The following is a 20,058-nucleotide window of genomic DNA, read 5'->3' on the forward strand; positions in this document are numbered from 1 at the left end:
CTCAGGATCCACAGCCCCCTCCCAGGATCCTGGTCCTTCTGTTCTTCTTGGCAGGTGCCTGCGTTTTATTTTCCTACCCTTCCCCTCTGTGAAGGCTCCCGACTTCTTCCTTTCGTGATCTGACCCTGTTCCACTGCAAATTCTACGCTACCTCTTCCCCCCAGCCCTCAGATCCTCCCCTGCAGCCTTCCCGCCATTGTTCTCTTTGGAGTCTGCACCAGCTCTTCCCTCTTCCCTGCATGGCTGGAGCAACTTCCTGTGTGTCCCCTGTTCAGCCTGGACCCCCACCCCCGCTGCCTGGTCCCCTCTCAGTTGTCAGTTTTATGTCTTTCATTTGCAATGCCCCGCAGAGCAACGGAGGGAAAGCCACGCCCCTCATCACAACCCTTTAAAGCCACGCCCCTCGTCACAGCCCTTTAAGCCACGCCCCTCATCACAGCTTAACGCCACGCCCCTCGTCACAGCCCTTTAAGTCACGCCCCTCGTCATAGCCCTTTAAAGCCACGCCCCTCGTCACAGCCCTTCAAGCCACGACCCTCGTCATAGCCCTTTAAAGCCATGCCCCTTGTCACTGCCCTTTCTCTGTCTTTGTCCGCCTCAGCTTCCTTACCGCCCTCTGGCATTGGGGTTCCTTCTTCATGGCGCCCGGGTTGCGCCTCTGTACCTTACCGTGCCTTGGCTCCGTTTCCCTGGGAGGGTCCTGCCTTCCCTTCAAGGTTCTTCTTAGACTGACCTGACTGTGCTGGAGACGGTCACCCCTTCCTCCGCACCCACACTGCCCTGGGAAGGCGCAGACACCACACTTCCGGGAAGCCTCCCCTGCGTTCTGAGTGGGGACATGTGACCCTCCTGCTCTTCTAACATTAGGGCCACTGGATGATTTGACGTCCAACTGGGCCCTCGCCAGTAAAGGGGGCACTAAGGCCACGGGCACAGCCATGAACTGGGAGCACTGAGGGTGAGCTGGGACAAATGGCAGCTCCTTAAGGCTTACGTTAAGGTACACCACGTACACCCTCAGCACGCTGTCTTTGCATTGTGTTTGTGTCTGTCTCTTCTCCAGATGTCAAGCTCTCTGGGTACAGGGGTCATAGCATGGTGGGTCCACATCTCAAGCCCGGGTGCCCAGCAAGGAGCTGACTTAGCGATGTTTGTGAACCCAAAGGGGAGGGAGAGGACCTAGAGTACTGGACTCTGCTGTGAGAAAACCTGGGCCCCTCCTCTGATGATCTGTTCAGCTTTTCAGGTCAGGAGTCAGGACAAGAGTGGCCAGGAAGCTTCCAGAATCCAGGACCAACCTGGTCTGATTCCACTTAACTGTACTCTATCTTAGCCACATCATTTATTCATTTGACCATATCTCTTTCAATAGTCCATCCATCCATCCATCCATCCACCCGCCTACCCACTTATCCATCCATCCATCCACTTATCCATCCATCCGCTTGTCCCTCCATTTGACAAGAACTCATCAAGTCGCTTTACCTGCCAGTCCCAGGGAGACAGCAGCAAGTTGGCTGCAGGCTCTGTGCCCTCATGGAGCTCCCCTTCTAGGGAGACACAGACACTAAAGAGGCAAACACAGGAGCGAATAAGCAGGGGTGGGAAGCATATGACACATTGGACTGTGCTGGCCAAGGGTGGGGGCTGCTTGGACACAGTGGTCACCGTGGGCTCTGACAGGGCAGGTGCACACTAGAGGAGCTGAGAATTCAACATCTGCTGCCAGGAAACCCTGGGCATCACAGAACAGGACAAACAGTCACAAGGACGGGTCCCTGAAGGCTGGGCAAGATGGTGCCGGGGCAGAGACACCAGAAGGCAGCGAGGTGGGTGTGCCAAGGTCAGGGCGGGCGGGACACACCTGGAGTTCTGCAGAGGCGGGCGAGGTGATGCATCTGGTCTTGAAGGTTTGGGCGGGCTGCCCCCTGTGGAGGCCTGGATCCCTGCCATCCGGGCAAGGAGACCTTGCCTTGATGTCTCTGGCAGACCTGGGCTCAGAGCAGTCAGGTGACACGCTGGAGGTCACCCGGCCTGAGAAGAGCAGGCAGGACTGGAGTGAAGCTCTGCCCTGGCTGTAGTCCAGCTTTTGCGGCTGCCTGGACCCAGACCAGCCCAAGGCAGCCTTATCCTTCCATGTGGCTGTAGCTTCTCCAGGTCCAGAATGCGACCTGGTCGTCTCTGGGCTTAGTGGTGCCGGGGCAGAGTCCCCTTGCTCTCCATCTGTCTAGACTGGGCTATTTGTCATGTGCTCCAGACACCATCAGCTGCCAGGCGCCTTCCTGTCCTGCTGTACACAGATGGATGGCCCCACGGGGGGCCCTGCAGCTATTTCCTGGGCTGGGAGGATGGAACGAATCCTGTAGGTGTCACCTCTGAAACTGTCCCCACCCTTATCCCATTTCCAGGTCTTTCAGGAAGGAGGCCACATGGCTCCTGGGGTCTTGTGTGAAGTGTCACAAGAATGAACAACCCCTCCCACCCTGCCCCTCAAAGCCTAAGCCTCCCCTGGCCACCAGGGCTCAGGTTTTCCCATCCCCCTGAGCTCCCCAGATGGCCTTTAGACTAACAATGCCCACACTCTCCTCCTCCTGAGCCCCCTAGATGGCCTTAGACCAACAAACAGCACCCACACTCCCTGCTGAGCTGCCTGTCCTGAGAGCACGGTCTAGGGAGAACTGGCAGCGGGCAGGGGGGCGGGGGACTTGGCGTGGCCAGAACACGTTTATCCCGGGGAAGGAAGAAAAACCAGCAAAGGCGCATGCCTCTAGGTTGGGGGACTACATGTAAGCTCTTTTTCTCTTCAAGGTTTCCATAAATGAGCAACATACTACTTTTCTAGTGGAAAAAGAACAACTTTATTCAAAGGCAGCTGCAGAATGTCCCACCCGGCACCAGTAGCACCCATTGAGTGCCTTCCTTTGGACAAAAAGAAAATTTCTGCGGGTATTTATTAAAAAAAAATACGTGACTGGAGTGCTTTTCATAAAAAATGTCCCCTCTGAGTGGAAAAATATTTCGGCGATTTATCTTTTTAGTATTTTCTATAGAGTTGGAATGTTTTAACAATGACCAGAAAGTATTTTATTTCATGGTCAGAAAACACATCAAATGGTTTGTGCTTTGGAAACTTGGCTTCACCTTCTCTCTCTCTCTTTTCCTTCCTGTCTCTCTCTCTTTCTCTCTCTCTCTCTCTCCCCAAAGCAAACCCTGGGGGCAAAAGCTCCAGACGTCCCAGGGCTGAGGAGGGAGGGTGAAAACAGAGGTGGGAGACTCGAGCAACTCCGCAGAGAGCAGATGGCCCTGGGGACTCAGGAGGGGCCTGGTGGGGACCAGTGTGGGAGGGGATGGGAGGGGACCGAGGGGATGGAGGCACCTGCATCCGCCGGCCCACGGGGCTGGGTCCGTTCTGTACGGAAACAGCACCACCTGGTGGCTTCTGCTGGTGACATCAGTCACCTGCCAGTCCTGGGCCTCAGAGAGGGGGACAGAGCCCTGGGTGTGGTCCCCGTGGGGTGGCAGGACGATGATGGCTGAGTGGGGCGGGGAGTAAGGAGTAGTCCCACTCCAACACTGTAGTGGGAGAATCAGAGTCTCAGCCAGCAGGTGGCATGGACAGCGCCCACCTAGCCCAGGAGTTCAGAAGCCTGAGTTCCAATCCAGCCAGTGTGGGCTGGGGCTGGCTGTTTTACTTCGCAGTTTTCTCCCCTGTGACTGAGGTGCAGCAGGGTGGACAGGGGCCGGGTGAGGGGATCTGGGCTGGGCCTGGGGGCGTGGTGCCCGTTCTCACCCCTATTCAGGAGGCTTCTCCTTTCTCCCACCTTGACCGACCTCTCTCCAGCTCCATTTTCCTGCCTCCCTCATCCTCAGCAGGCCTGGCCAGAGGGTGGTCAGGACCAAGTCTCTCCAGCTGTGTCCAGCCCTTGGGTGCTCAGGGTAAGAGCTAGGTGGTGGGTGGGGCTCCTCCTGGTCCTAGAAGCGTCTGGGTGCGGGGTGGGCGAGGGTGGGGGGGTGGGCACTTCCTGGCAGGCCCTATGGGTGGGGCAAGCCCACCTATAGGAGGCCCATGGGCAGGGACTGTCCCCTGGCACCCTGCTCAGCACCCTCCCCCAGGGCCCTCCGCAGCACCAGCCGCAGTGGCTCCCGCTTCCCGGGCTGCCGGCCCGACGCCAAGTAGATGAGGGGCTTGGAGCTGCTGTTGACACAGGCCAGCAGTGTGGCCAGCGGGGAAAACATGAACGGCAGGAAGTTCAGCAGGGGCTGCAGGCTCCAGTAGAGGACCAAGGGCAGGCCACAGAAGAAGAGCAGGAACAGCGCGCCCAGGACGATGCCGTAGAACCTGGGCCGCGGGCGCGTGGAGCAGCAGGTCACCCAGACAAAGAGGACCATGCCAGCCGTGCAGGCCACGCAGACCAGCACCAGGAGCCAGATGACGCTGGCCACATGGTAGCTCAGGCAGACCAGGAGGCGCATGCTGTTGCGCAGCAGGCCGCAGGCGTTGGCGGGCAACAGCACGGCTGGCAGAGTCAGGGCCCACACCAGGGCGCAGAGGATGGCCGAGGTGTGTCTGGGCCGGCAGCCCTGGTAGCAGGTGGGGAAGAGGTCGGAGAGGCAGCGCTCCACGCTGAAGGCCGCCAGCAGCGAGAGCCCCACCGCGAACCACAGGAAGGTGAGCACGGAGTAGAGTGTGTCCTGGGCACCCAGGACAGCCTCTGCCACAGAGAAGCCCACGTGGCAGGAGAGGAACAGGAAGTCGGCGGCAGCCAGGTGCAGCAGGTAGACGGAGAAGGGGCCCTTCCTGATGTGGAAGCCGAGGTTCCAGAGCACCAGCCCGTTACCTACCAGTCCCCCAAGGCCCACGATCAGCGTGAGGTAGAAGACCACGCTGTGGAAGGTTCTCCAGAGGCCGAGCAGCCCGAACATCCTGGCCGGCTCGGAGGGTGCTGGCGAGGGGCCTGCAAGACGGAGACAGACATGGTCCTCGGGCGTCTTTTGTGCCCCCGCTGGGGGCACAGGGAGTGGCATCTGTGGCCCTGCAGATGCCCTCTGGCTGCAGCCCCTGGACCTCCCTTTCCAGCGGCGGGACCTCAGCCGGGGCTCAGCCCTCTGCACCTCAGGCCAGGTGTGCCTAACGCCTCCCCATGCCTGCAGGCAGGCCCTGGGCTCCTGGCACAGTGCACTAACGTGCTTAAAGGATGTCCACGTCCCTCATGGATGTGGTGAGGGCGACACTGCGCCCTCCACCATGTGCCAGGGAAGGCTCTGCAGACAGAGGGGACGTGCATGGGGAACCCACGTGTGGGGCCTCCCTCTTCCCCCAGAGGTGGGAGCTTCTCCACGGTGGACCCCCATGGGGCTCCCACCTGGTGAGACTAGACCAGCCTGCTGGCGAAGTCCTCTCCGGAGCGTCTCTGGAGGTGTCCGGGGAGGTGCCCAAAGGCAGAGAGGCTCCAGGTGGCCTGAGGAGGAGGGAGGAGGGAGGAGGGAGGATGTGGTGTGAGGAGCTGGAGGGAGCCCCCAGCCTTCCCTGTGCACTCCCGGCCTAAGCAGAGGCTGAATTCCGGGGCTCATGCTGCCGGCGGTGCACTCGGTGCACTTAGGAGGCTGCTCTGAAGCCTCAAACCAAGGGAGGGGCTTTGGTGATGGTGGCAGGGCCAGAGGGCCTCTCCAGGAACCGCTAACACAAGGGGAGGGGCAGATACAAGCGGCCATTTGCAAGGAGCGAGGCCGAGGAAGTTCTCAGATGTTCTCAGAGCACGAGAGAGACTGGCCGTACGAAGCTGCACTGAAAGGCAGAGTCTCGGAGCAGCCCTTCCCTTCCCAGCCATCCCGCCACCCCCAGGATCCACACGGGTCCTGCTCTTAGTCCTGGGAGATGCATCAGGACCCAGGCTCAGCTGTGAGGGCGTCAGGGGTGAGAGACACGAGAGAGAAGAAAGACAGAGAGAGACAGAGAGACAGGGAGAGACAGAGAGATGTAGACAGACATTGAGAGACAGAGACAGAGAGACAGAGACAGAGAGACAGAGACAGGGAGAGAGATAGGGAGAGAGATACAAAGAGACAGAGACAGAGATAGACACAGAGAAACAGAGATGAGACAGACAGGGTGAGAGAGAGAGAGGGACAGACAGACAGAGAGCGATCAAGCTGCCAACACACACCTCCCTGTCACACCTTGGCCTGGGCTGTGTCCCCCGCCCAGAGCCCTCAATACCTCTTCCCTGACCCAGGTCCTGTCCTACTTCAAGGTTTTGCTCCTTCTCAGGGACCTGCCACCTCCTGCAGCTTCCTCCGGCCCCCGTGAGCTCCTGCCTCATGCCCGAGCATCCCCCAGCACCTTCTCTGTGCTTGTCCTTGCCCCTAGTCGGGGGTGGGGCGTGCAGCTCGGGCCTCGGCTCCTGTGCCTTGCCCGTGATGGGGGCCTGTCCTCCGAGCCCAGCCAGGGGGAGTGGGAGACCTCGGCCGGACCCTGGCTTGTGGTGGTGACTGTGGTGACTGGCGGTGGGGTGGACACGCCTCCCCTCTCTGAGCCTCAGTTTCCCCGGGGAGGTAACCAGACTCTCCTGGCTGTGCTCTGGCTCCGGCTCAGAGTCTGAGGGCTGGGGGTGAGGCTGGTGCTCGCGCCCCCGTGCTGGGGTGAGGGTGGGCTCTGTTCCTGGAGAGTTACAGAGAGGAGTGGCGTGGCGGCAGGAGGGGCACCTTCATTTTTATCAGAACAGGTTCACCTGCCCGGCCCGCTCCAGCAATGCCCTCGAGCTCTAGTGTCTACACGTTTCAACTCAGCCGGCATTCCCACCACCATCCTGCCCTGCCTTCCCTTCCCAAAGGAAATCCAAACTTCCCAGCCAGCCCCATCACCCGGGGAGCCAGGCTGAGAGCAGGGGCCACTACGGAGGACAGAGGAGGGTGCCAGTGCCTCACCTGGGGGATGCGGTGGGGGCAGACAGAACCTTCTCACCTGTGACGAGGCTGCCCTCAGCTCTCTCAGGCCCTTCTCTGCTCAGACCAGTGCTCATTGCCTGGAGGTTCCTCCTGGTCCCTAAATCCTTTCATGTCCTCTGGGACCCATCTGGCTGGACAGAGGGCATCCGGCCAGTTCCCTAGAAGTGGCAGGGTGTGGCACTGTTCACAGGAATTGCAGGAATGAGCTAAAACAAAGAGTTGTTAGTGTGGGCCGGCCTTTCCTTCCTCCTCAGCATCTCTGGCAGGGGAACTGAGGGCAGGCACCAGGCCAGTGTCTTGCACCTGCTCCCACCTCACCTGGTGCATGGAGGGGAGGGAGCAGGTGAATGGAGACCCTCTGTGCCCAGTGAGGCTGGACCACCTTCCGGCTGCCCCACTGATGTTGGGCTGCTCCTGCCAGTCTTTGGTTGGCTGTGGGCACAGGGGGCCTAGAACTGTGGGCAGGGCCCTGGCTGTGTGGCCTCGAGAGAATAACCTAACTTCTCTGTGCCTTGGTTTCCCCCTCTCCCTGGACTGACCGTTTATGGACAGCTGGAAGCCTGGGTGCCCAGGCTTGGGACTGGCTCTCCTAATGGGTCAGCCGACCAGTGTGTCTGTGGGTGGTCTGCAAAGGCGGCCCCAGGCCCTTCCTAAGAAGACCCCCTCACAGTCCATCTGTCTGCCTCAGAGGCTGGGCTCCCAGCCGCTTACGGATTGTTTTCTGCTTTCTGCTCTGCGGAACACTGGACAGTGAGATGTTCTTGATGAGAGACTTTTCCTTCCATGGACTGCGCTCCACAGCTCCTGGGTGGGGTGCAGAGTGTGTTAGCACAAGCCAGAAATTCGGTCGTAGAGATCTGTTTCTCTTCACATTTCTCTCTCTCTCTTTTTTTTTTTTTTTTTTGAGACGGAGTCTTGCTCTGTCGCCCAGGCTGGAGTGCAGTGGCCGGATCTCAGCTCACTGCAAGCTCCGCCTCCCGGGTTTATGCCATTCTCCTGCCTCAGCCTCCCAAGTTGCTGGGACTACAGGCGCCCGCCACCTCGCCCGGCTAGTTTTTTGTATTTTTAGTAGAGACGGGGTTTCGCCGTGTTAGCCGGGATGGTCTCGAACTCCTGACCTCGTGATCCGCCCATCTCGGCCTCCCAAAGTGCTGGGATTACAGGCTTGAGCCACCGCTCTCAAATGGACTTGGCTTCAGAAATCACTTTTGTAACACCAGTCAGCAGCCTGTGGAGCTCTAGGCGGTGCCTGCCGGCTGCCCAGCCCCCAGCATTGTTGCACGTGGCTTTGAAACGCACAGCGCAGCTCGTGTGGCCCAGGGGCACCTGCTGCTACCCTGCCTGCCGGCTCTGCCCCAGATGCTGGTCCTCGCTGGTCTCCGGGACCTCTCCCGGCACGGCTCCACCTCCTCCCTGAGGTCACTGTCCAGGCCTGTTTCAACTAGGCCCTGCAAGCCCTCCTTCCCTGCCTCCTGTTTGGGTGAAACTTCGAGCATCTCTATTAACTTAGTTGGTAGCTCCGGTCCCCTGCAGTCGCCGGGGGCCCAGAGGGACACACAGAGGGAGAACACCTGCCTGGGTCCCTCCTGGCCGCCTCGCCGTCGGAGGTGGGATGGGGAGCTCAGCGTCAGCCACAGTGCACAAGGTGAAGAGTTTTGATCCCTCGCAGGCCCTCAAGCCAGGCAGGGTGCTCGGCTTCTATCCCAGGTAGCAGTCTCCTATCCCAGGTCTCCGACGGCGATGGCAACGCTGTGCCCATGGAGGGCTTCCCCTGTCTAAGAGCCACCGGGAGTGGGATGGGCTAATTTCTCGGGCCGCTTTCTATTGGGCACTTCAGACTGTGCTGGGCAAGGGCAGTTCTTTGCGGCAGCTTGGGGTGAAGCTCTTAGGGAGGACGTCCTGTGCAGCTTGGCCAGCCCCGGCCAGGCCCAGGCAGCCACCAACCATGGTTTCTCCATCACCCCTAACCCCTCCCACAGCCCCTTCTCGTGTTCGCCCACCGTCTAGGCCATGCTTCCACTTTCTCACCTGGGAGGGGTCTGGTGCAGGTGGAATGCACGGAGGGAGCCTCCGCTGGGGGAGCAGCTGCTCCCGGTGTTGCAGGGAGGACAGAACCAATGCCTGCCCCATCCGTGTCGTGGCCGACGGTGGCCTAAGAAGATGTGTCCACGTCCCAGTTGCTGGAAGCTGTGCACGAGCTCTTCCTGGGGAAAAGGGCCTGGGCAGATACATGGATTTTGAGATGAGCTCGTCCTGGAGTATCTGTGTGGGCCCTAAATCCAATGACAAGTGTCCTTACACGGGAAAGGAGAGGAGGGACACTGGAGAGCAGGGGGAGGCCACGTGAGGTTGGAGGCCAGCAGGGGTGACACAGCCACAGGCCAGGGAGGGCCAGAGCCACCAGGAGCTGGAAGAGACGAGGAAGCACCTTCCCCTGGAGCCCTTGGGGAGCACGGCCCTGCCCCCGCCTTGACCTCAGACTTCTGTCCTCCGTAACCAAGAGAATAAAGTCCTGCTGTGTGAAGCCACCTGGTTGTGGTTATTTGTTCTGGTTGATACAAGAAATGACTGCAAGGCAGGTGGCACGCTGGTACCATTTAGGTGAGCGCTCTGAGTGAGCGCCGGCCGCTCCGCCGAGCCTCCCACGTGCCCCCACAGCGCCGTCTGAGATGGCGACCTTGTCATCCTTGCCCGCAGATGGGGAAACCAAGGTGCCGGAAACTTAAATTGCTCGTCCAGGTGGTGCAGACGCCCGAGTGTGGTTTGTGCGAACAGGGCCATCCTGAGCTTGTCTGATGGTTTGCGCTGCGGGCCGGGGCTGCATGGCGACTCTGCACAGCTCGCCCTGCAGCAGCTCTGTGGCCCTGGGCAGTGTCCTAGTCTGAAAGTGTGGGCAATGGTTTAATCACCTCGGGTGTGTGTGGGGACTCCGTGGTGATCTACGTGGGGGCTGGCTGGGGGCCACTGAGGAGGCAGGAACAGCGCAGGATTCAGCCGGTTCGCCAGGAACCCGTTTCTGTTTCCCATGGTTTCCGTGCCGCCGTCCTGTCTGACCTTCAGGACAACATCGGCCTGACTCAGCCCACACAAGGCTTTCCAGGTCCCCCAGGGCAGATGGAGAGTGGGCACCGGGCGTCCAGCAGGGTCCTGCTCACCCTCACCCCCGCCTGTCTGCAGAGGAGCTCGACAGTGGGAGTGTTTTAACATAGCCATCATCATCATTATTATTCAGATAGGCGAGGCCGCCGGATCAGGAGACGCTGCCATGGAAGAGATGGTTCCTAACTCATAGCTCCCAGGAGGAGGGGGAGGCGACCCCACAGGGGCCACATGGGGCAGTACCGGGTTGGTCAGGAGGCAGAGGGAGAGGGGAGGGGACATGTGGACCGGAGCTTCCTCATGGTTTCTGTAGGAAGGAGTGGGCAAGGCAGCCAATGTAAGTGGGTTTAGGGTTGGCAGCTGGAACAGTTTCAGAGCTCTGGGTCCTAGAGCCAGCCCCTGGTGGTCTGGAATCTGGCCCTGGGGTGATGAGGGCAGGGATAGTGGCTGGGAGTGTGGGAGCCGGATAGAGGAGGGGCTGGGCGTGGGTCTGCATTTGAAAGGTGAGTTCATGAAGGCACTGTCATTCTCTAGCAATTGACTGACCCTGGGAAGGGCCGTCCCTTGGGGTCTTCAAGGCCTCAGATGCCAAAGCTTCAGAACATAGAAAAGAAGACCCGGGTGGAACAGGGTGTACCAGGAGCTGCGGAGGCTGGTGGATGGGACTTGAGGCCGCCCTCCTTCTGCCTCCCTCCCTCCTTCTTCCCAGGTCGGAGTCTTGTGTGGCCCGGAGCTAGGGACTCCCACGGGGCTGCTACTCCCTCCTTCCACCACGAGACAGAGGGTTCCGGGCCGGGAGCACCCAGCTTAGAAACCAGAGTCCCTCGGTGGCGGCCAGCACTGGGCTCTGCTGTGTCCGGCGGTGGCTCCTGCCAGGCCCTCTCAGTCTCTCGAAGCCTCAGTTTCCCGCGGGCTACTTGGGAAGTTCATGTGACATCATACATGTTACATGTGTGACCCAGCGCCCAAGGCAGAGTAATGACTCGGAATGCGCTGGCTCTGCTGCTAGTGAGATCCAGCAGCTGAAAAGAAAATTACCTCTTTATTAGAATAAGCAGGTCTGACATGCTTCAGTGGCCACACATGGCGGTGGTGGGAAAGCAGGAGGCTGAATGGACAGGAAACCCCATGGCCTTAGGAGCTGCCAGGAGCCCCCTCTCTCTAGCTGGGCATTGTGCAGGCACCATTAGGGCGGGCGGATGGGGTGTGTTTCAGAGGAAAAGGGTCAAGGCTGTGGAAGAATTGAGCAATTTCACGAGAACAACAAAACTAAAGCCGTGGTCACGTTTTAGGTGTGATGTTTGTTTTTATTTTTCCAGCGTGTGAGCTAACGAGCCAGCTGAGTGAGCCTGCCTCGCCCCATGAAGACGCCACGCAGCACAGGCTGATTTACAGACTCGCACCTGGGCGCTGGGGAGGGGACGGGGATGCTGGGCCGGGGACCTGTCTCTGCTCCTGTCCTCACACACACAGGCCTCACCCACAGCCTCCCTGGGCCCTGAGGACAGAGCGGGTTACACAGGCTCCCTGGAATTTCGGCTGCTCCCAGCAGTAGCTGCCTCTTCTTGGGAACTCTGTGCTGGCTGCAGAAGCCCTGCAGGGGCCCAGGGGTGCGTGTGGACGGCGTGGACTGGGCCCTGGCCGAGGAGCTTTGCCTGCAACCCAGGTGGAGGTGACCTTTGAGCAGCGTGGCGCCAGGGTCCTGCAGGGTGGGGTCTAGGGGTCGAGGGCAGCCAGGGGTCCCTGGTGGGGCCTTGTGGCTCTGGGAGCAGAAGAGGAGGTGCAGCGGGGGAGGTCAGAGGAGGCGCAGGCCAGGCAGGGGCAGGTGGCAGCCTTCACGGAAGCTCAGCCTCCAGTTTGGAGACCAGCCCACATGGTCCTAATGTCCTGAGGTCTCAGGAACCACAGAACTGGAGGCTAAGCTGGCAGATCTGGGGCGACGGGGACACCCCACCAGCATCCTGGGCCATCAGGCCATATACCTGCTGCCACAGCAGCTACTAGAGTGGGGACGGGCTGGGTCCAGTTTCCATGGAGACCTCAGATGAGGCCACATTTCCCGGACTCCTCAGGAAGGGACTAATAAGGAGGAATCTAGAGTCGCCTCAATCCCCGGGGCGCCGGGGGCAGGCTCTCCGGGATGAAGTGAGCATCCTAACGGTCCCCGACCTCTCCCTTATGCAGCAAAGGGGTGTGGGTGGGGATGGGGCAGGGTTGGGGGAGCTAGTGTGGGGCTGAGCCAGCTGTGGTCCACTGAGGCGGAGGGTGTGGGGTGGGTGGAGGGTGGTGCTGGGATCACCTTCTGGCTCTGCCGCTTTCTTGTGGTCCTGAGTGGCCACATCGCCCCTCTGAGCCTTGGTGGTCTCATCCGTAGAGTGGCAGCACCTTCCTACATCATTACGAGGGTTCCCCGGGATCGTGGCCACGGTGAGGTCATGTCCGTGAGACGAATCTGTGCTTTTTCTCCTGGTTCTTTCTCGTTTCGGGGAAAGTTTTTGTCCCGGGGCTGAAAGCAGAATTTGTGGACACGCCACTTCCCTTCTGTTCTCGTTTCCAGCTGAGGAACTGAAGTTGCTACTCATGTCCTGGAGGTGGGGAGACACGGCCCTGCCCAGATCCTGGGCCAGAGATCATTTGGGAGGCAGTAAGTCCCCAAGTGGGGGCTGGAGGTGCTCCAGGAGAGGTGATCCAGCCCCTGCGGCTCCCAGTCTCAAGGGATACCTGCACCCAGGCTTGCTGGGCATGCGCGGGCGCCTGGGGTGAACGCACTGTGTGGGCTGGGAGGGGCCTGGTGCAGCCCCCATGGTGGAGCCGGATTCCAGGGTGCTGACCAGGGATCTGCGACTCACACCCAGATTCAGGGGAGACAGGCTCAGTCATAGCCCAGAGGGAATGCCCCTCCATCACCAGGCATGGAGGCCGGAGTCAGAAATGAAAGAAAACACTCTCAGATGCCTTAGTCTGTGGCTAAGAATCGTACTGTGGACTTGGATGCCGGCGTTGGTGGCAGTAGAATCGACAAACATTTCTCTCGGGCTCACAAGAGGCTGGACAGGCCTCAAAGACTCAAAGAACTGGGTTCTCATATTTTACAGACGAGCAAGCAGAGGCATAGGGATGTTCAGAGATGGCCTTGGCGGCACAGTGGGGTGGCTAGCAGGGCTCAGCCCAGGCTGTGGGCTCCAAAGCCCCCGCTCTGGCACCCCCTGGCACATACTCCTGGATGGCAGCCAGGCCCGGCACTCAGGGGAAGCTCGAAACCTGTTGAGGGGTGAAGCCTGGGTTCCTTCCTTAGAGGGATCCTCTGGAGCGGGACTGCTCAGGACAGAGGCGGGTGAACTGCCTTGGATAGGGCCGGTGGGAAGCTTTCCGGTTGCTGGAGGCCTGGGTCCTGTGGGGAGACAGGGCTGCAGGCTGCTGGGTAGGGCTGTAAGGAGCCTCTCCTCCCCGCCAGGGAGCATCCTTTAATATCCAGGGTCACCCACGGGGCCGGCTTTTCTGAAGCTCCGAGTGAGGGTTGCATCGTCCAGGTCTGGGTGGCATGGCCTTGAGCAACGGCCTGATGACCAAGGACAGCCCCACAGCCTTCTAGAAGCCTCAGCCCCTGCTTTTCCTCACAGCATCTGTGCTGGGGTTGGGGGTACAGCTTTTGATCAGTGCACACCCTTACGCCGACAGAATGAGTGGCTTTGCAGTATCACCGCATTTTCCTGCTGAAAACTCATGACAACGTGACGGACCCAGGACAAAAAGGCTGCTGGCTGCTTTGGACACAGTTCGTCGGTGGAGGGGGTCAAGTTTTGGGCAGTCTTCAATTTTAGGGTCAATTTAGCTTCCACAGAGGGGACATGGCGAGCTGAGGGAGTGGCTGTGTTCTCTGCAGGTGCCCCTGCAGCACTGGGGAAGCTGGAGTGGTGGGGGAGGTGGGCTGCGGGAGGGCCTGGACCTGCCCCTCACCTGGCGTCTGGCCTTGCTTCCTTCCTTTCTGGGGTCTCCTCACTGCAGCTGAGCACGGAATGGGTAGCAGCAGCAGAGCTCGGGTGCCAGTGCATGAACCAACCATTGGGGAGGTTCCCAAAAATGCACATTCCTGGGCCTTCTCCCCAGAGACCCAGCCCACCTGACTGGGCATGTGGAGACCTCGCCTTTCCAGCTGCCTCCCAGGGGAGCCTCGTGCTCTGGACTGACGGTCACAGATTTGGCAGCACATGACCAGGCCACCCATCAAGGCCTCCTCCGGGTCCAGCTGGCCCCAGCCTCTGACCCCACCACCTTCCCCAAGTCACCCTCCTGCCTCATGGGGGCTGCAGCTGGGGTCGGGGCCCCTAGGTCTCAGGCTGCTATGTCCACCAGGCCCCGGCGGGAGGTCTCCCTGACGGCCCCCAGCTCAGCCTCGTCTCCCAGCGCTCGCTGGAGGACCAGCCGGAGGGGCAGCCTGCGGCCCTGGACACTGCCCAGGCAGAAGTAGACGACGGGCTTGGCTGCGCAGTACACGGCGGCCATGAGGAAGCTGAAGTGGTAAAAGTAGTGGGGGATGTGCCAGAGCAGGTTCCGGGACAGCCAGTAGATGCCGAAGGGCAGGCCGCAGAAGAGGAAGAGGAGGACGGCCAGGAGGATGAGCGTGGGGAAGCCCCGGGGCGGGGGCCGCTGGGGGCCTCGCTCCACTTGCAGCAGCAGCATAAGGCTGGCCCCACACATGGTGCAACACAGCACAGCCAGCAGCACCGCTGCTACCAGCCACAGTGTCCGGCACAGGTGGCGGCTGGGCTCCCCGAAGAACTGGGTGCAGGCACCGCTGAGCAGCAGGTGCAGCAGCAGGCAACAGGCCCAGGTGAGGGCACACACGCAGGTGGTCAGGTGGCGGGGGCGGCGGCACGAGTACCAGGCTGGGAAGAGGGCGGCCAGGCACTGCTCCACGCTGACGGCCACCAGGAGACTCAGGCCCACGATGTAGCAGAAGAAGCGCAGCGTGGCCAGGCTGGTCTGCACGAAGCCGGGGAAGTCCAGCCGGCCTTGCAGCAAGTCAGGGATGATGGCCACCATGTGGCAGCCGAGGAAGATGAGGTCCGCGCAGGCCACGTCCAGGAGGTAGATGGCGAAGGGGTTTCTGTAGACGTTGGAGCTGAGCAGCCAGAGGACCGCCCCATTCCCCAGCAGCCCACCGAGGCCGAGCCCCTCAGTGAGGGACAGGATGACGAGGTTGAAGGCCACATCCTCCTGGGCGCCGTCGGCAGCCCCTGCCTGCTGTCCAGCTTCTCTGGACTCCATCGTGGGGGGGGGGGGGCAGGAAGTGCCGCTGCTGCTCGCTCTTTCTCCTGATGCCCCTGTAAACACAACAGTCGAGTGTGGAGCTCAGGAATCCATGCCCCCTCCGGCCCCCGACATCAGGGGAGATGAGATAGCTAAGGGTTGGGTGGGTGACCAGGGGAATGGTGAGACACTCCAGGAGGAGGCTCCTCTCCCATTTCCACCCTCAGTCACCTGACCTAAGCCTCTCTTCCCTCAGACACCCAGGAGGAAGGTCTCCCCCTTCCACCCCTCCCCATGGTTACCTGGCCTCAAAGGCCTTCTTTGGGGCTGGTCCTTGCAGGCCAGGTGGGGGCAGGGACCAGGAGATGTGGGAAGAGGGTCTGAGACCCATGGGGCTCCCTCCTGTTGCTAGTGGTGCGTTGATCCTCAGAACAGTCCTTTTTTTTTTTTTTTTTTTTTTTTGAGATGGGCTCTGGCTCTGTTGCCCAGGCTGGAGTGCAATGGCATGATCTCAGCTCACTGCAACCTCCGCCTCCCAGGTTCAAGTGATTCTCCTGTCTCAGCCTCCTGAGTAGCTGGAATTACAGGTGCCCGCCACCATGCCCAGCTAATCTAATATATTTTTAGTAGAGACAGGGTTTCACCATATTGGCCAGGCTGGTCTCGAACTCCTGACCTTGTGATCTGCCTGCCTTGGCCTCCCAAAGAACGGCCTTATTTTAGTCAAAGGTAGAGCAGGAGGCACTGCTCATGCCTAATCAGTGGTGTGGCCACAGAGGGGCAGCTTGCAGTGGCTGGGGGGCTTTCCGTTGTCATCTTAAAGCAGCCCCCAACTCTTTCAGGCCTTTCCTTGACATCCACGAGGGGTTGCTTGCCAGTGGGCTCCCGGTCCCCAGCCCTCCAGCTTGGACACACCACGCAGCCACATCAGGGCCCCAGGAAACCTCCCTCTCCCCTGGCCGTGTCCCTGCTGTCCTACAGCGGGACTCCAGCCCTCTGCGGGGTAGGGGCGCATGGGGACGCTGCATCCTGCTCAACATTGCCCACACTTTCCCCAGGGGGAGAAGAGGGGGCGGTCTGATGATAGGGCTTGGAGGGGCTCTGAGCTTCCTTGGCCTCTCCAGCCTCCTTTTATCCCCTCCCAAGGCAGTTGGCTCATGGGGGCAGGTCCTGTGGAGGGGGTGCTGGGCCCTGGGAGGCAGCACAAATCCCAGGGGACCTAGACTGGAATCAGAGTCTTCATCACAGCTTTACCAGAGATACAGCAAGTAATAGACACTACGGGACTGCCTGGTGCTCAGAGCCAGAGACACACCTGCAGCTACCCGGCCCCATACTGCCCTGTGGCTACCCGGCCCCATACTGCCCCTGTGGCTACCCAGCCCGTCGTGGGTGTGTGAGTGGTTGGTGACCCCGGCTTCTCTTCTTAGGGTTGGGGGAGATGGGATGGGGCCTTGCCTCTCCCCAGAGACTGGCTGGGGTCAGGAGCAGACACCAGGTGACCCTCCTACCTTGGTGGTGGCTGGTCTTCCTGTGTCCTGGGAGGGCTGGGAGCTGGGGTGAGGAGGGTGGGGGTACAAGCAGAAACCCCCATAGCTGGTCTTAGTGGCTTCTTCCCACCTCAAGGTTGTGCTCAGAACCCTTGCTGTCTCCCTCCAGCGATAGGAGGACCTGAGGCCACGCAGGGGGACGCTGCGGTACTGGGATGCTGGGGAGAGGTGGCCCGGGGTGGAGCTATCTCAGTACAGAGGTGCCAGCCGCCCCATGAGGTGCTGGTCATCTCCCTCTGCTTACACCCTCAGCTCTGTGTCTTTTGTTTGACTGGGGTGAAAGGACAGCCTGAGGTTGTCCCTGCCTCAGGGGTGGGCACGGGGATTGGGGGCTCAGTGGAGAGGAGGCTCCAGTCCCAGCACCTCAGGAAGCTGAGTCCTGCCCGTGGTCCCGTCTGGATCTCCTACGGGTGGGGTCAAGCCTGGTTGGAGATAAAGGGCTCTTCCTCCTGTCCCTGTGCTCTATCCTAGCACCCAAGGCCCCGGGAAGGCAGGCAATGGGTGGGAGGTGAGGTGGTGGTGGAGGGAGCCCCACCTGGACCAGCATCATCAGGAGGACACCCTGAGTGGGGCTGATGGAGCGTCACTGCCATGACAGGTGGGGAGGGGGACAGATGCTCTCCCACTCAGGATAGCTTGGGGGGTCCCCACGCCTCAGGCCCAGAGGCAGGCAGAGATGAGTTTTGGGAGGTCTTAAGTCTGTCGATGGTGGATCTCCTCCCAGACACACGTCCTGTCCACCCGTGGACGGAGCTGTCTCCAGGATCCGCCAGCAAGCTCTGGCCCCAAAGCAGCAGGTGGGGTTTCTCCAGCCTGTGGCCCCCCAAGGGCCATGGTCCCTCTCCTGTGTCATCCCCTGCATGGCTGAGGAGAATGCGGGCCTCATGGGTGGGCCCCAGGGAGAGAGCACGGCAGGGAAGTGATGGACGTACAGGGAGCGGGGAGAGTGCAGGACGGGGAGAGGCATGAAGACGGGGGAACGGGGAGGGAAACAGGGAGGAGAATGGGGGGATGTGGGGTTAGAGCCACCGAGCTCAGCCAGACCCTGCTGCTGCCTCCTCTCTGCTGTGACCCTGGAGGAGGTCTCCCTGTGGGACCATGTGCCCCACTGGGGGCTCGGGAGGGAGGCAGAGCTCTGTAGGAAGGGTCCCCACAGGACTGTGGGGAGTAGAGGAGTATGTTGCATCCTTGGTGAGCAGGGGGAGGAGGAGAGGGAGGAGAAGGAGGGGAGGAGGCAGGGGAGGATGATGGAAGAGAACAGGACGGAGGCACAGCATTCCTCATCCCTGGGTGGTCCAGGAGCGGCTCTGTGTCCTGCCGGGACAGTCAAAACTGAGAAGCCATGAGGCTGTCCAGAATCAGTGCCCAGGTGTGGCAGGGAGGAGAGAGCCTATCCCCGGCTGCCCCCGTGACTCCCCTTGAGAGTCTGCACCTGCATGGAACGCTCTAGATCCTGGAGGAAGCAGGGCAGACAGGAGACAGAGCCACCGGGTGGGGGGAGCCATCACCCAAGTGAGCGTCCTCTTCTGGAGTCAGCCCAGGGCTGGCTGCGGACCAGGTGGCGCGGCCCCTCAGAGGGCGGAGGCTGCAGCCTGGAGAGCTCCCTGTGGAGAGCATCCACTGTTGCCCACGCCCCGCCCCTGCCACCGTCTGGCCAGCAGAAGAGCCCAGAAATTGCCAAGCTGGGCCGGCCCCAGAACCCACCTTGATCCAGCCACCTGCGCTACTCACCGTTTGGGGCAGAGGCACGACCGAGCCCTGCCTGCTCTGACCCTGGGCCTTGGATCTGTCCTGGCTGCAGCGGCGGGCTCCAGTCCCCAGAGCCCCTGGGCGGCTCCTGTTCAGTGTCCACCAGCTCCTCCGAGTCACATGGCGTCCGGCTGGAATGGGGCTGGTGAGGAAGGCGTCTCTCTGAGGACCCCTTCTCTTCCGCTCAGCTCTTGCCCAGGTGTGGACAGCAAGAGAAACCCCGACCCTCCCTGCAGCCTTCCAGGCAGGCCTGGCAGGCGGAGAAACCACGAGATCTCTGGGTGGAGCCCAGCCAAGCTGTGACTTCACCGGCATGCCTGGCTCAGAGACACCAAGCCCTGCAGCGCCCTTTAGGGACCACTTCTCTCCATCTGCGTCTCGGAGGGGCCGGCCGAGTGCCGGGCTACCAGCGGGGCTTGTCCTTGCAGCAAAAATGTGTCTGTCTCTCCGCAGAGCACAGGCTGCCGGCCCCAGCTCTCCAGGCAGCACCTGACCGCGGGGAGGAGCGGGATGTGCCCAAGGCCGGCCCTCCTGTCTGGTTCACAGGCACACAGTAGATGGCTGGTGTCAAGAAGCTGCCGCGCGGTCCCCGCCAGAGGAGAATCGAACACATACAGCAGCGTCAGGCTGGTGAGACCTTGTGAATTCAATGATTTCTGCTCTTCTCAGAAGGGAAAAAAGTTCCGTTTCAGACGGTGTCTGTCCTTCCAGTGCCCTGCCTTAGCGGAGATCACAATGGACGTGCCAAGAAAAAGAATGCAAGGTCATTTTTAGACCTCTGTTCCTCCCAGAGTCCAGGTCCTAGCAACTCTTTTCTCTTCTTTGTCTTTAGAAAAATCTACAAGGTACAGAAGAGCGCAGGAACAGCAAGGATTTGCTCGGAAGCGTTTCCCACTCTGTGCTCTGCCTGATGGCTCCTCTTGCGGAGCCGTCTGAGAGCAATCTTCCCACGCGCGGCCTATGACCTTTCACGACATCAGCAGGAATCCCCCAGGGCACCGGCATCCTCCATCCCCAAAACGCAGGGGCCATGCGAAGCTCGTTTGGCGTCTGTGCAATGCTGGTGTCTGACGTCCGTGCCAGGCAGGGGTCTGACAGGCAGTGGGTGCCACTTGCTGAGTTGTGTCTCAACTTCAAATCCTCCTTTCCTAAACCAGGATCCGAGCTGCCAGGTGCCCAGGGCTCTGCAAACCATGCCTGGGCTCTGCCACCGCTCTGGGGTGCCCTGCCAGTGGGTGGTCACTCAAGGATGGCCCAGGGGTGTGGGGGAAGTGCTTCCAATTGCCCCACACGTTCCAAATATCTTATCCTTCTAAGTGCCACACTCCTTCCAGTTGTCCTACAGTTCTAATAGTGCCACACTCCTTCCAGTGTCCCTCCCACCCTTTCATAAGTTCCATGTCTTATAATTGTCTTACATCTTAAAGTTGTCCCACCCTTCCGAATGCCCTAACCTTCCAATTGT

At 60.5% G+C, this 20,058-nt stretch overlaps 3 protein-coding genes across 3 annotated transcripts; 1 reads left to right on the forward strand and 2 right to left on the reverse strand.

Annotated features, from left to right (window-relative positions):
- Positions 1-4,053: 4,053 nt before the first annotated feature.
- Positions 4,054-4,923, reverse strand: MRGPRG (MAS related GPR family member G). The gene has a single exon (XM_023183476.1). It carries the CDS (start codon positions 4,921-4,923, stop codon positions 4,054-4,056), a length of 870 nt encoding a protein of 289 aa, XP_023039244.1.
- Positions 4,924-8,128: 3,205 nt separating this feature from the next.
- Positions 8,129-8,604, forward strand: LOC111520595 (putative uncharacterized protein MRGPRG-AS1). Its single transcript, XM_023183487.1, is given in 2 exon segments — positions 8,129-8,189; positions 8,192-8,604. Coding segments are annotated over 2 exon segments (474 nt in total).
- A 5,564-nt stretch (positions 8,605-14,168) lies between these two features.
- MRGPRE (MAS related GPR family member E) lies at positions 14,169-18,821 on the reverse strand. Its single transcript, XM_023183440.1, has 2 exons — positions 18,576-18,821; positions 14,169-15,368 (listed from the first exon to the last, which is right to left on the reverse strand). Exon 2 carries the CDS (start codon positions 15,310-15,312, stop codon positions 14,377-14,379), a length of 936 nt encoding a protein of 311 aa, XP_023039208.1. The 5' UTR covers positions 15,313-15,368; positions 18,576-18,821; the 3' UTR covers positions 14,169-14,376.
- Between the last annotated feature and the right edge of the window lie 1,237 nt (positions 18,822-20,058).

The sequence above is a fragment of the Piliocolobus tephrosceles genome, chromosome 13 (genome assembly GCF_002776525.5).
Source record: "Piliocolobus tephrosceles isolate RC106 chromosome 13, ASM277652v3, whole genome shotgun sequence".
NCBI lineage: Eukaryota > Metazoa > Chordata > Mammalia > Primates > Cercopithecidae > Piliocolobus > Piliocolobus tephrosceles.

Coding starts and splice junctions, on each gene's coding strand:
- MRGPRE (XM_023183440.1), bottom strand. CDS start 15,312: ATGGAGTCCAGAGAAGCTGGACAGCAGGCAGGGGCTGCCGACGGCGCC.
- MRGPRG (XM_023183476.1), bottom strand. CDS start 4,923: ATGTTCGGGCTGCTCGGCCTCTGGAGAACCTTCCACAGCGTGGTCTTC.